Here is a 16,396-nt window from a genome sequence, read left to right as displayed (position 1 = left end):
CAACCCCCCCCCCCCCCTAACCATTCTGAGACACGCACACAAAATCAAACACAGACACTCACCCCCAACCTCCAAGTCAACACAACCCTCTCTCACACACAAACTATATCTGTGAAACACACACACAGTGATGCCGCCTCAGAGATCGCCACACATACCCCTTACCCACACATCATCTCTCTCTCACACATACTCCTTCCCATGCATTACTCTCAGACACACACATACTCACTTCACGTAACTGTCAGACTTACTGTCTCCTAACAGAGTACTACAATACATAATTGTAAATACATGAGAATTGTGACACTGCCCATTTCATTTCTAGCAGAACACTGAACACACAGAAAACAACTGTGCCACCAAATAACATTACAACCAACACACACAAAAAAAAAAAAATATTACACACAACACAAAAATGAAAATTAATCATTAACATAACACAATAATTATCCAAAATATCCCTTTCAAAACATTAACTGCAGAAAACAAAAACTTTACTAGCGCCCGTTTCATTGGTCTCAGAAACAGGCTTTTTTTTACTAGTGTGATATATTTTATCACCCAAAGGTATTCATGAGAAAGCAATTGGGTAATTTGCCAATTCTAATGCGCTACATTGGTTTCTCATGGAGAGAGAGCAGCCGTGGCCGCCCCTCTCAACCAGAACCTTGTACAGGTGCTCTGTTAAAGTAGAACAAAAATGGGACCCCAAGTCCAGAGTCAGATCCCCATGAGCCTCTCAAGGGGGAGATGCTAGCTACTGGATATGTGGGAAACAAACAACCCTAACCTATAATGGCTGCCGTTCCTGCAAAAACTGTAGCTATGATAGCAGTGGAGCTGTGTGTGTGTGGGGGGGGGGGGGGGGGGGAGACATATATCACTGACTAATTCCAGGACCAGGGATCCCCACCGTTCACACCAACGTCCTATAAAGCTACAGAGATTTTGTTTTTGCCCAAAGCCGAAAGTCTTACCGGAATGCACTTATACAGTATCACAAAAAATGTTAAGAAGAACTAGACCAAGAACAGATCCCTACAGCAAACTACTGGTAAGAGTTAACTCCATTTACCGCTACCCTTTGTCACCTTCCACTAAACCAGTTCCTAACCCAGTCAGTCCCTTTAGGGCCCATACTAAGGGTGCTCAGTTTATTTTTAAGTTGCCTATGTGGAACCAGGTTAGTACACCATTGTCTAGTGCACTCTCTCAGACTTTCTGATCACCCAAAGAGATCAATCTTATCAACTTCTTTGACTGAGATGGCCAGAAAAGTTTGATTGAGGGAGAACGCTGTATATGGTGTATTTGATTTCAGCAAAGCCTTTGATATACAGTTCTACATTGGCAACTCATAAACGAACTGAACCATATCCTGAAGATAGGACCCGAAGTGGTGAACTGGATTAGGAACTGGTTGACAGACAGACAGACGCCAGAGGGTGGTGGTGAATGGAGTTTGCTCGGAGGAGGGAAAGGTGAGTAGTGGAGTGCCTCAGGGATCGGTGCTGGGGCCGATTCAATATATTTGTGAGTGACATTGCCGAAGGGTTACAAGGTAAAGTTTGCCTTTTTGCGGATGACACCAAGATTTCCAACAGAGTGGACACCCCGGAGGGAGTGGAAAACATGAAAAAAGATCTGAAGAAGCTAGAAGAATGGTCTAACGTTTGGCAATTAAAATTCAATGCGAAGAAATGCAAAGTGATGCACTTAGGGAGTAGAAATCCAAGGGAGACGTATGTGTTAGGCAGGGAGAGTCTGATAGGCACGGACGGGGAGAGGGATCTTGGGGTGATAGTATCTGAGGACCTGAAGGCGACGAAACAGTGTGACAAGGCGGTGGCCGTAGCTAGAAGATTGCTAGGCTGTATAGAGAGAGGAGTGACCAGCAGAAGAAAGGAGGTTTTAATGCCCCTGTATAAGACGTTGGTGAGGCCCCACCTGGAATATTGTGTTCAGTTTTGGAGGACGTATCTTGCGAAGGATGTTAAAAAAATGGAAGCGGTGCAAAGAAAAGCTACGAGGATGGTATGGGATTTACGTTCCAAGACGTATGAAGAGAGGCTTGCTGACCTGAACATGTACACCCTGGAGGAAAGGAGGAACAGGGGTGATATGATACAGACGTTCAAATATTTGAAAGGTATTAATCCGCAAACGAATCTTTTCCGGAGATGGGAAGGAGGTAGAACGAGAGGACATGAAATGAGATTGAAGGGGGGCAGACTCAGGAAAGATGTCAGGAAGTATTTTTTCAAGGAGAGGGTGGTGGACGCTTGGAATGCCCTCCCACGAGAGGTGGTGGAGATGAAAACGGTAACGGAGTTCAAACATGCGTGGGATATGCATAGAGGAATCCTGTGCAGAAGGAATGGATCCTCAGAAGCTTAGCTGAAATTGGGTGGCGGAGCAGGTGGGGGGGAAGAGGGGGTGGTGGTTGGGAGGCGAGGATAGGGGAGGGCAGACTTGTATGGTCTGTACCAGAGCCGGTGATGGGAGGCGGGACTGGTGGTTGGGAGGCGGGAAATACTGCTGGGCAGACTTATATGGTCTGTGCCCTGAAAAGGACAGGTACAAATTCAAGGTAAGGTATACACATATGAGTTTGTCTTGGGCAGACTGGATGGACCATGCAGGTCTTTTTCTGCCGTCATCTACTATGTTACTATATAGCTTCATCATGGTTGCTAAATATGGCGACTCAATTGAGAATTTTGCTACTGGCTACTATATATAATACCAACTTCTAGTTCTGTTACTGTGAGAAAGAAGCACTCTGATTAAACAGAAAAATTAATCCTTTGATGTCACTATGAAATTATCAACATTGCTTCATTTTATTGTTATTTCTAACCCAAAGGATGTGTGGAGACTACAACATTAAACTCTCACACACAAGTCACAGACAACCCAGAAACTCACAAGAATTCCATTAACCATGTGCCACATTTTCTCTACTTGTCCAACTAAGGATTCTCTGTGTGGCCCTTTATACCTATGGGCTTCTTAGCTTTTAGTACATTCCGTTAGCACGCACCAAGCTTTAGTAAAAGGGTCCCTGTGCTAAGTAAACAGTTTTTGTTGTTATTGGGTCAAGCTGACCTCTATTTTTCTTAGAATACCTTTATAAAGTGACCATTCCCCAAAATATGTATTTTTTATGCCTTCTCAATTATCTGCTTTTCTAGCTATGAAGGGAATAACCTCTGTACTATCCAGTGACACTACTGAGTGTCTCAATTGAAAAAGACCCGATCTTAGAGGTACCTGCTTCCCCGCCCCCCCCCCCCCCCCCCCCCCCCCCCGTTTACTAAGATACCTGGCATTGCCAACGCACCCTATTCAAAGTGAATGGACTGTCTGCAGTATCGCACTGCCAGCCGCTAGCATAGCTTTGTAAACAAGGGCCTTAGGCAGATATTTACAATTACGCTCGTTCCCTTATTTATTCTTTATTCTGTATATTTGAGATCCCTACACTGTGGACTTGGTCAAATTTGAATCTTGATATTCATGTACTCAATTTGACTTATTTCTTGCTATATGGAACTCTTGTTTCTGTACAAGCGCTTTTGCTTGGAATAGTGTAAACTGCATAATTAGAAAATTTTAAAAATAAATGAATCCCTGTATTTACCCAATGCCCTCACACTTGTACTATTATTAACCTCCACCATGTGACCCAGGAAGGCATTCCATCCATCACTTTCTGTGAAAAAGAATTCTTTCACATCTGTATCTAACACCCCCCCCCCCCTTAGGACCTCATAACATTCTAAGATTTCCATTCCACTAAACAAAAGTCTTTCCTTCTATGCACTATCATATCTCCTTTGTTTTTCTCCATATTTTAGATCCTTAAGTCTCATTTCATAGTGCTTTTGGTACAGACCTCATACTGTTTTGAGCCCTCCTCTGAAGGGCCTCCACCATACAACTTTCTGAAGTACAGCACATCAAAGACGGTATTTGTATTTCTACTAGTAATGCCATTATCTATGCACCTTGGTATTTGTTTTGTCGTGTAACGGAATATATAAACAGATCAAAATTAAAAAGAAAAACTGCACATAATAATGAACATTTTTACCCTGCGCATGGACTGGTAGCGAGGTGCGTGAAGCTGTACTACATCCTTATGCAGAAGCTCTAAGGAACTTTCCAAGGAATAGCTGGAATCCCGCACACCTTTTAGAATATTTTCTTCATAATTATTGGTCATGACTGGTATCACTTCAGACACTTCAAAGAGTGCTGACTTCTTCTTCTGAAAAAGAGATTATAATTAGAAATGTTGGTTAACTAGTAACCTAAACATTGTAAGCTTTATGGGACAGCTTTCTCATATCTTGTGGGTATCAAGTTAACTAATCTAAACTCTAAATTTCTTCTGAACTAGAACAGAATTTAAAAAAGGGGAAAATTTATGCTGGCACATTTTTTCCACAATTTTACACGCATACTATCAGATTTTTTTTTTAAACCTCCTTTGAAACAGTTGTGTGTTCTATCAATCTATAACATTTTCCTAGAACAACCTCAATACTGTTTCCTAATAGAAAAGGTGTAAATACTTGCTGTTACTGTCTGGTGGTAACCTACTTTTTTGTAACAACAAAAAAAACCTCACAAAACTACTCAACCTTTGAGCTTCACTTCTCTAAATCCTTGATGGAAAGTCATCAATAACTTTTAAGCCTTCCACTGCATAACATATATTCACAGTTTCCATTCTGGGCTTCCTCATCCTTTTTTCCTTCTTAGGGTAATATACTAAAATTTCTTAACTTTGATCCTGCTTACATAGTTGAAGTGTGCTTTTCCCTCACAGGTGGCCATCACCCATGTTGCTGTCTGGCTCTAGTTTCAAAGCATTGTGTAAGACACTTTTAGCACCATTATTATGAGCTGTGGCCTTAGAAGTTTCACAGGGAAAAGCGAAAACAGAACATCACATTTATCAATTAAGATCACAGCTCCTATAAAACTGCATCTAACCCCACCTTAAAAATAGGCCAGCAAAAACGATAGCCAATACATAGTCAGATGCCAAATTCTAAAAGAGTTTAATGCATAGTACACTATCATATACAATTACAGATGTTTTTACATGATGTCAGTATTGTCCATTACCTTGTCTTTAAATACAAAGGCGATATACATCTTGAAATCAAATTGATCCGCAAGAGATTCTTTTTTCTTCCTAAGCTGAGCACGAAGTCTGTTCAGTGCTTGCTTCTTCCGGGAGTTTGGGTCCCCCATTTTGAATAGATGGAAATAACGCCTTTAGAAACCGTCAACTATGGGCACTTCCACATAAGACTTTGCTCAACAGAAGCAAGTCATTTTTATCCCTGTTTGTAGTATGGCTGAATAGATAAACGGAAAGTAACCCAAAACCCTTCTCAGGCTATAATTAACAAGACTGTTTTATTATTTGGGCCACAAAATAACAATGGTGGCTGTCCAAACATGGTGGACCAGAAGGGAATTTGACAGTACCCTCCAAAACAGGGACGGTCTTAGGCAGGGGCGACAGGAGCGGTCGCACAGGGCCCCGCGGCGCTTCCTCTCGCGCCCTGCCATTTGATCATCTGCTTTCCTTCCAGCCGCCCTGCGTTTAAAAAGTCGCAGCGGCAGCGAAAAAGCAGGCTCTCCTCTAACCTTTAAGCCTTCCCTTCTCTCTCAGCGAGCGCACTCTGTGCCGTCTTTCCGACTCTGAATCTGATGCAATTTCCTGTTTCCGGTTTTCGCGAAGGCCAAGGCGGCACAAGTGCACGCTGAAGGGAAGGGAAGGCAAAAGGTAAAACACGGATACAGCGGGATCCTCGGGATCTTTCCGGATTCGATCAGAAAACCTTTAAAAGTTCATTTTTTTTTCCTTTTGCCAGTCGTTTAGATATGGACATTTTATATATATCCTCCGAATTTTTTTGTATTTTCTCTGTTGATGGTATTTAACGCTGGAGATTATTGATTATTCTCCCGGACCCTCCTAGTAGCGCACAATCTCGTCCACCTTAAAAGGGGCGAGCCCCCGTGCTGACGTAAATTTGACTGGTTCCTCTTCCTCTGCACAGGTTGGTAACGTCACGTCATAGGGGGCGTGACTTAGCAGGATCTGTTTTTCTTGATGTTGAAACAAGGTTTAATGACAGGAGACAGCAGTAAACTTGTTCGGTTTCTACCTTCTTGTTTTTGGCAAGGAGGTTGAATAAAACAGGACACGGGTTGTTCCTATGTAGAAAGCCAGTAGGCAGAGCTTGCCTGCAATAGACTGAGCATGCCCCCTTTTAGTTCAAAACAATAGCAATTGACAACAACACTAGCAAAAGATTATTAGAAATAAGGGACTGGTTATGCGTGGTCCATCTGTATAAAGTCTAAACTTAATCCAGTTGGATACAGATGGCCAAATTTCATTGAGGATATCCTGTTTCCTGATTGGTTCATATTAGCTGTTGTTGGAATCTGCCTTGGGAAGCTTGGTGTTATAAAGGTGGAATAAAAAAAAACTCTCCTTTAATTGGGGGCCATAGAATCACATCTTCATCTCATCTGTCATGTACACCTTGACATTTTAGATGTACAAATGGATTATTCTATTTTTAGGCATGTTTCAGGGACAAGTGGTTTTATAACTCAAAAGAAAAATAAATATTTTATTTCATGCAGATCTCTTTTGCTTAAACATAACTAAATGGGCTAGAAGCCCCTTATGCAGTCCATAGGTTTCCTTATGTTTTGTTCTTGTCATGACTTATACTGTGCCAAAACAGAAATCTCTTATCTGTTCGATAATTGTGAACACTATCCACCCTAAAAGGTTGTTATGTGGCTGTACAGGAGGAATTGTGATATTGAATAAACTAGTAAAAAAGGCCCATTTCTGGAACGAATGAAACGGGCGCTAGCAAGGTTTTCCTGGGAGTGTGTATGTTTGAGAGAGAGAGCCAGAGTGAATGTGCGGGTGTGTGACAGAGTGAGACTGTCTGTGTGACAGTGTGTGTGTGAGAATGAGAGTGTGTGACAGGGCCCCCTCCCCTGTTCCTAATGCCCCTCACCCCGTTCCCTCCCCTCCTTTTCCTCCTCCTTCCCACACTTTGGGTTCCTTAAGGCTTTCAAAAGTCTATGCACCCCCGTGGCCCTAACGCCCAGTATCCGGATACCCCACCGCTTTCCTCCTCACCCCTCCACCAAGATGTAATACTTTCACGTCCTTCATTTTTTTAAAAAAGTGTCCTATCTACCCTGTGTACAAATGCCCGACATTCAGATTGTGTTCCTCTCGTAAATTTTCATTTCTTTCTTTCATTCATTCATTCAGAACTTGCCCCCCCCCCCCCTGAACACTTTTGGTTCCTTCAGTCTTTTAAAACTCTCCTATGTACCCTGTGTGCTAATGGCCAGCATTGAGTTTGTTTTCCTGTCCCAAATGTGCATGTCTTTCAGTCATTCACAACTCCCCCCCACCCCCACCTTCTCCAGTTTAACACTTTTGTTTCCTTCAGTCTTTTAAAACTCTCCTATCTACCCTGTGTCCTAATGGCCAGCATTCAGATTGTTTTCCTTTCCCAAATGTTGATGTCTTTCAGTTGTTCAGAACTCCCTCCTCCCCCCATTTAACACTTTCGGTTCCTTCCGTCTTTTAAAACTCTCCTATCAACCCTGTGTCCTAATGGCCAGCACTCAGGTTGTTTTGCTTTGCCAAATTGTCTGTCACTGATGTCACTGAGGTCAGTGCGTGCCTGCCTAGCAGACCACTTTCGGCAGGCACGGTCCCAAGCACATCCTGTTGGAGGTGAGAATTATTATATAGGATAAGTGTATGTTTGTGTCCCTAGTCATGCATCTAAAGGTTATATAATCCTTTCAAGATAGCCAGTTGATCGTTTAACAAATTAGTGGAGCATAGCCACAGAGGCAAGGTATGATCGCATTTTCAAAATGTTAATACTAGGGCCCAGCTAAGGAACAGGTTATTTTGAGTTAGTCTTCACACGACCAAACTTGTTTTCAATTGTGCCATCACCATCCATCTGGATAGGCAATGCCTTAAAAGGTGTAGGATAAAAGGTGGGGTTTTTTTTAGGTTTTTTAGATTTTTTACATTTTATCTCATATTATCCTAAGCAAACTCAGTTTCAATGTGTCTTACATTTGACAATACAGTGAGACAGAATAATGGGAGCAAATAGATGGATATGTCTGTAACATTTAATAAAGTTGAGATTAGCATATATACCCAGTTGGACATGTAAAAGTTTATCCTTTAATGATACCACATGTTCAGAAATCATAGCCATAAGTATAGGCAGTTATTCAAAGATTATCGCATGCACACACCAGAACAGGCATCCATCACATTGAAAAAGTTAACAACTTCCACAGAGTACATTCAAAATGTAATTTGTATTTCCTTATTTCCATCTTCCAAAATTCCACACAGCAGATGTACAGACCAGCAGGACCCAAAGCAGTCTAAAACAAGTAAAAACAACACACAGTTTATATCTAATTGTTCAACCACCCTTAGGATTGAGCTTTGGATTTAAAAAGCAAAACTTTGTGCATGTAAGGACTAGAAAAATGAATTAAAACAAAGTTTACAGCAAATGCCCTTAATAGGTAATACTAAGTATCAATAATGAAACAGTGATGGAATATTCACACACCAAGCAGCCTGAGCCAACATATTTATTTCCCATTGAACATAAATAACTTTGTATGAACTTGGCTGCTACTAGTGTGCTGAAATGGACAATGTTGGTACATTTAGACTGCCTCTGGACAGAACTTCTACATGAAGGAAGCCCCTACCTCATCATTCAATACATATTTGTGTAATAGTAGTAGTAGTAATGATACTAAAAAGCAAGTGCATTTTTATAATGTACCACTGTATTCCACAAAACAAAAAGGAGCAACTTCCCACATGCCATTATTTTCTTTTGATGTAGGCACAGGAAAAAAATATGTTAAATAATTCCAGTTTCAACCTAATTACTGTTTTTTTAAATTGTACGTAGAAATATTAAGTCTGATTGTTTAAGTACCTGATTCTTATAACATGATGTCTGTTTTGGAGGCCCTTTACTAGGTCAAAAATGCTCTGCATGGATACAGGGAGTCCCTATAGCCAGCCCCTCCAAATGACACAATGATTTAAAATATAGAACAAATTTGTACTCTGACCACCAACACGTCCTCTGTGTATATCTGTATGCTGCACAAGCCAGCATGTTTGAAAATAGAAGTGAGATTAAATAAAAATGCTACCAACAGTAAAGAATGACAATGAGGATGCAGAAGCTCATAGGTTTGCAAGCTTTTGTTTGGTGTACTAGATGATGATGTGGAGTGGTAAATAGCGACAAACCAAATTTGCTTCAAATTTTCGATGTGATCATCCTGTCTCCTGCTTTCTTCTTCTTCCTTGCTTTTTGCATACTTTCTATGCTAGTAGAGGATAGGGGAGAGTTGTTGAGTTTTCAAGGGGTTTGTGAAGGGGAGGAACCTTAAATGCAAGAACTATTTTTCAGTTCTCCAGAGCCTGCTTTGTCATTTGCAGTGCTGTATTGTGGATTACGTTGCTTTGCTAGATACCTGTAGAGGAGTGTGGTAGCCGTGTTAGTCCACTCTTAAGGTTATCAATAGAAATCAAACAAAATAAAACATGGAAAAGAAAATAAGATGATACCTTTTTTATTGGACATAACTTAATACATTTCTTGATTAGCTTTCGAAGGTTGCCCTTCTTCGTCAGATCGGAAATAAGCAAATGTGCTAGCTGACAGTGTATATAAGTGAAAACATTCAAGCATTACTATGACAGTCTGACAGGGTGGGAGGATGGGGGTGGGTCGGAGGTATGCATGGGGACATCAAAGCATATCATTGATATTCTAACAGGATGGGTGTGGGTAGGTGAGGGGAGGGTGATCAACAGAGACATACAGTTTTATGGTTTATAATGGGCTAGGAACCCCAGGTCCTTGTTAAGTCCTTTCTGTTGGGTGATAAAATATTCAATCATTCTGACTTCAAAGGTCTTACGTTCTTGTATGGTTTTAAAGTTACCTTTCAGTATTCTCACTGTGAAATCACTGATACAGTGTCCTGGTTCTGTGAAGTGCTGTCCCACCGGGGTGGGGGCCCTACTGGCTGTACTGTTCATGTGATGTCTATGTAAATTGAATCTTGTCTTAAGCATCTGGCCTGTTTCTCCAATATAGCATCCTTCGTTACATTTTTTACACTGAATGATATATACCACATTGGAAGATGAGCAAGTGAAAGATCCCTTTATGTTAAATATCTTTCCTTTGTGGATGACTTTGGGGTCCTGTAAAATATTTTGGCATAGTTTGCAACTGGATAAATTACAGGGAAGTGTGCCCTTCTGTTCCTTTTCAGTCTGTGATGGAAGTTTACTTCTGATTAGCTTGTGTTTTAAATTGGGTGGCTGTCGGAAGGCCAGTACTGGTGGGGATGGGAATATCTCTTTCAGTAATTCATCCTCCTGGAGTATAGGTTGTAGATCTCTTATGATTTTCCTCAGTTTTTCCAGCTCTGGATTGTATGTCACTACAAGCGGGATTCTGTCTGTGGATTTTTTCTTTTTGTACTGTAGCAGATTCTCCCTGGGTGTTTTGAGGGAGGAGGCAATATTCTTGGAGATTATTTTGGGGTTGTAGCCCTTCTGTTTGAAGGATTCAGTCAGGCTTTTAAGGTGTCTGTCTCTGTCCCCTGGGTCAGAGCAGATACGGTGGTATCTTGTGGCTTGGCTGTAAATGATGGATCTTTTTGTATGTGAAGGATGGAAGCTGGAGTTATGGAGGTAGCTGCATCTGTCTGTGGGTTTCTTGTATATGGATGTTTGTATACAGCCATCACTGATTGAGACCGTGGTGTCCAAAAAATTGACTTTTTCTGGGGAGTAGTCAATTTTGAATCTGATTGTAGGATGGTATGTATTGAATGCAGAATAAAATTGTTTCAGAGTTTCTTCACCCTCCGTATCTATCTGCAAATAATGGGCACTGCGATGTGCACCAGGACAGCACCCCAATATGCCAACCTTTTATGGCTGAGCTGGAAGAGACATTTCTGAATACACACCAGACCAAACCTCTAAAATACTACCGGTACATCGATGACATTTTTATGATTTGGACGGAGGGTGAAGAAACTCTGAAACAATTTTATTCTGCATTCAATACATACCATCCTACAATCAGATTCAAAATTGACTACTCCCCAGAAAAAGTCAATTTTTTGGACACCACGGTCTCAATCAGTGATGGCTGTATACAAACATCCATATACAAGAAACCCACAGACAGATGCAGCTACCTCCATAACTCCAGCTTCCATCCTTCACATACAAAAAGATCCGGTGGGACAGCACTTCACAGAACCAGGACACTGTATCAGTGATTTCACAGTGAGAATACTGAAAGGTAACTTTAAAACCATACAAGAACGTAAGACATTTGAAGTCAGAATGATTGAATATTTTAACACCCAACAGAAAGGACTTAACAAGGACCTGGGGTTCCTAGCCCATTATAAACCATAAAACTGTATGTCTCTGTTGATCACCCTACCCACACCCATCCTGTTAGAATATCAATGATATGCTTTGATGTCCCCGTGCATACCTCCAACCCACCCCCATCCTCCCACCCTGTCAGACTATCATAATAATGCTTGAATGTTTTCACTTATATACACTGTCAGCTAGCACATTTGCTTATTTCCGATCTGACGAAGAAGGGCAACCTTCGAAAGCTAACCAAGAAATGTATTAAGTTATGTCCAATAAAAAAGGTATCATCTTATTTTCTTTTCCATGTTTTATTTTGTTTGATTTCTATTGATAACCTAGATACCTGTAAAAATCCAGTAGCTAATGTTTAGGATGGACTATATGTGTTAGGTGGTGGAGGGGGGGTTACAGCTTTTCTATTTATTTGAAAGCTTCCCAGTTGCACATATGTATTATGAATTAACATTAAAAATCAGTAAAACAGAGTTTAAAACAATTGTGTTTGTTAGAAACAGCAGTAATAAACTCTCTGTATTCTACATTTTTCCATAAAATACAGTACTACATCTAAAGATGCCCATGTGTTAAGCATGCCCCAGTCCTGCCTTCGCTACGGTGCCGACATGCCCCCGTGAACTTTGGTCATCCCCACGACAGAAAGCAGTTGAGGACGCCCAAAATCGGCTTTCGATTATGCCGATGTGGGCAACCCTGAGAGAAGGACGCCCATCTCCCGATTTGTGTCAGAAGATGGGCGCCCTTCTCTTTCGAAAATAAGCCTGAATTTATATCAATATAATAGGCAGGCAAGAGATTTTTTTTTCCTACTGAAATTAATTAACTTTTTATGAACTTTGTGTCCCATACTGTTCTCATTCCGTTCACATAAAAATGCATTTTTATTTGACATAAAAAATACAACACAACAGGCACATTTTGTTTTAAAATCTAATTTTAAAAATCAATAAGTAAAGAACTCTTGTTTATGAAGCAGTTAAACTTACATAGTTTACTATTGGGCTTATTTTGGCTTAATAAAAGGGTGTCTCGATTTTTATGTCTAAGTGCATTTAAAATACACCTTTATTTTACTAGGATATATTAGCTGCAGATTCATCTTTAAAAAAATAATAATATGCTGCTCTTCAAAGATCCCCTCTTCCTTCCTTTAACCGCCTCTTCACCCTAAAACTGTTCATATCCTTTTCCTCATTCTCCAAAAATAGCATTCCTTTTATTCTTTACATCCCATATTATGTAGCCTCCCTTTTTATTCAGCTACCAAGAAGAGTCCAGTTGTGTTATAGGGATTCTGAACAGACCACACTGAGTATCTGAATCCCTTTTTTGGTTGGGTTGTTGGTGACAGTTGACAAACAAGGTCTACTCATTTTTAACTGTCACACCCAGTGTCATATTCTTATTCAATCTGAATATGTCACCTCCCATTTTGTAAAGGGGATGCAATGGAAAGTATTTTAAATACTTGAACTACTTATCTTATCCCCCTGACAGATTTCAAAAAAGTCTCAAAGAGAAACGGAATTGATTACCTCCATGCCTGTATTTCATTTTCAAACCTAAAGTATAACTGAGTCCTAAAGTAGAGAAATTTGTCTGAAATGACAGCTAATGAAGATTTCTGCTGAACTTGTTCCTTCTGTGATTCCTGCTTACATGCATAGGGCGGTTGGTGTGAAAATGTTATTCACATTCTGTACCTCACAAGCATTGTGATGGTTTGCTCTGTTCTCACAGTCTTTGTTATATAATAACCATACCTGTGAACTCCTAAAAATGTCAAGGTTCTTTGTTATCTGAGAACGCTGCTCATGGGTATATCAGACCATCTGAAGTTACTAACAGGTGGTGTAAGATTATTCACCCCTCCGTGTAAGGTAATAGCATATCATGCTCTTAACTTCTGTAGTGAGATAAACAGACTCCAACTTGGAAGCTAACAAGTCTGCAGCTTTCCATTTTACTTTAAACACAACACATATTTTTCATCATCATTGACCTGTGTAAACAATTTTAAACCATACTGTTAGCAGACCTTCCGCAAAATACTAGTTGAAGGCAGAACCAAGGTAACACAAAGTTGAGAACTTTCAACATGACATATTGTTACATTAATGTCCATCCAAGGACTCACTGTCTGAGCATAGTCCCAACTTTGAGTGCCTGTAGAATGCTATGGCCACGCTCATAGGATCTGCTCTACTAAATAGTGCCAACAACAGACACCTTGCAGAAGATTTTAGTAACCACTTATTATGAGGATTACAATCAATGCTTCCAATATATATATTTTATTCTTTTTTCTGCTATTAGTATTCAGGTATTCTGCACATAAAACAAATGTACTATTTATACTATTTGTACAATAACATGTTGCATTTGAATTTCACAATTTATTCCTTCATACTGTTGTAATACATGCATTTCATATCCTGCAGTTCCAGAGACACAGAGGTAAAGGTGTTAGGGCCCTGTTTATGTTAACCCCCAGATTATACAGTGTGTATCGCGTATAGATTTACGCGTGTTTACATGCATAAATCCAGGCGTATTTTATAACAATGCGCATAACTTTATTGGCTTTACAAACCAATCAGCATTGCTAACAGCTCCTAACAAGCAATTAGCACTTGTTGGCAAAAATTACAATGTATGAGTGAGATTGCAAGTATATTCTCTAACGTACTGAGCCTACATTTTAACGTACACAAGCAAAATTTATGCACACAGGGAAAAAGGGGTATGGCTATGGGCATTTTGTGTGCTTTCCAAAATTTATGCATATAGTTATATAATAAGGGCCATTTGCATAAATCTACGTGCAGGGATTTACACCAGCTTTTCATTAGCATAAATGGATGCGCATAGATTCTGTCGCATTAACTACGTCTAAGTATTCTAAATATGAGTGGTATTTTGAATATGCTTATGTTTGATTGCTTACCATGCTTATATTTATGTGCCATATATGGAAATGGGCCCTAAGTGTGTGTAACAATTTGCATACTAAAAACACTACTGCACATTTGTAAACAGTGCCATACCTTGCATGATAAAAGGAAAATAACAGTATTGGTTCTTACATCATGCATTGAATGACTAACAGGTTAACATAACCTACCAAAATATGTCTTTATACAACCAAATATATCATACATGAATATTTCAAACTTAAACATGTCTATTCATCTGCCAATTTTCAACTCTGGTATAATATATTTTCTTTAAATTTACATACATCCTGTATCATCCTCCCTAAGAGCCACTTTCAACAATCTGCATTAAAAGGTTCTTTGCAGATGCGTGCAAGAGTGTATTAGCCAGTGCCGTAGCGAGGGCAGCTGACACCCGGGGCGGGTCGCCGCTGCGCACCCCCCCCCCCCGGGTGCAGCACGGCACACCCTCCCCCTCCAGAGCATATCCTCGTCTGTTTGTTCCCGCGGTCAGTGTTGTGTTGCTCTGCGGGTTCTATTCTCATCTGCTACGCTGTATCTGTGCATGAGAGGTCTGATACAGGGGAGAATATCCAACACAGGATGGTGAGTAACAGCATGGAGCGAGGGTTGTGCGTGTCTGTGGATTCAAGTGATGGGTAGACTGGGTGTTCGATCAGCTTGAGCGCAGTGCTACCACAACCTGATTGTCTGTTGGTGAGTTTCGGCGGTTACTAGTGATGTGGTGTCCAAGCATTGGTTCATAGTGCTGCTTCAGCCAGATTACGTGGTTTTAACATCTGTGATGTTGAGTTTGATGATATTCAAATACTGTGTCACTTTCCCTCTCTGCTCACTTGAGTAGCTATTGAGCAGTGTATGAATTTTTCTCTTTTATATTTTTCTCTGTATGTCGACTTATGTTGGGTTTGCAGAGCATAGCTCCGATCACATTGAATTACCAAGATGTTAATGTAAAATCATTTGTTCATTTGCATATTTCAATAGTCTTTACAAGGTATTACATTAACACCACCTTGTCAGAAATTGGATGGAACCACATTTTTATTACCTGTGTTGTACAACAAATATTAATATTGATTGCATTATCTCAAATGATTACATGCTACTTTTTCACAAGATTTTAATCCGATGCTGATTTATCTTGTGTTTTTGCACATACTTATCATTTAAGTTGTACGTCGAGGCAACCAATATGTGTTGTGGTCAAGTCCCATTTATTCCTTCTCGGACGCCCTGTGAATATGTACCGCGTTCTCGATTATTTTTTCTAACTTCAAAAGTTGATTTCTATGGCTTCATCAATACAAACTTAAATGTTTAAATGATGACAAACTGGAATATTGCTACATGGTGCTAAATCAACCCCAACACTTTGGACATAGGTATAATGTCTTTGGATTCACTTCTTGTATTCCCACACAACTGTAGTGGTACCAATCTCGGCAATCACCATCACAGAACACCATATTGTTATCTACTGGGCTGTTACATGCATATTTTGCATAGCATTTTTTCCATGTTTCTTCAATCAAATTTTTGGCCAGTACACTGCATTATGTCAAAGTGCTTGAACTTTGTGGAGGGTGACATCGTAATATATTGAAAGGTGGGACACGTGGCTTTGTCATCATGTCCTCCGCCTTCGTTCCTGGTGTGTAATATTTATGATCACCCAAAAGTGAATCTCCACTGAAATTTAGCAATTCATGTGATATCCATTTACATGCTGATTTCATATCAGTCTGACAGAAGTCAAATTGTTCTCCTATAATGATTATGTGTGTGAGGACACAAAAACACCACAGTCAAAACTGTTGTGGTGCCTTGGTATATCCATGGGTGCATAGGAATTCCA

At 40.2% G+C, this 16,396-nt stretch overlaps 1 protein-coding gene across 1 annotated transcript in view; it reads right to left on the bottom strand.

Moving 5' to 3' along the window:
- Positions 1-5,718, bottom strand: part of C1H6orf62 (chromosome 1 C6orf62 homolog) — a 48,070-nt gene extending 42,352 nt beyond the window's left edge. The window contains exons 1-2 of the mRNA XM_030212207.1: positions 5,146-5,718; positions 4,103-4,279 (exon numbers count right to left, since the gene is read on the bottom strand). Coding sequence (XP_030068067.1) covers positions 4,103-4,279; positions 5,146-5,274 — 306 coding nt within the window. The 5' untranslated portion in view covers positions 5,275-5,718. The remainder of the gene's footprint in view (positions 1-4,102; positions 4,280-5,145) is intronic.
- Between the last annotated feature and the right edge of the window lie 10,678 nt (positions 5,719-16,396).

The sequence above is a fragment of the Microcaecilia unicolor genome, chromosome 1 (genome assembly GCF_901765095.1).
Source record: "Microcaecilia unicolor chromosome 1, aMicUni1.1, whole genome shotgun sequence".
Lineage (NCBI taxonomy): Eukaryota > Metazoa > Chordata > Amphibia > Gymnophiona > Siphonopidae > Microcaecilia > Microcaecilia unicolor.
The sequence above is the reverse complement of the archived record's forward strand: the minus strand, read 5'-3'. Positions and strand labels throughout refer to the sequence as shown.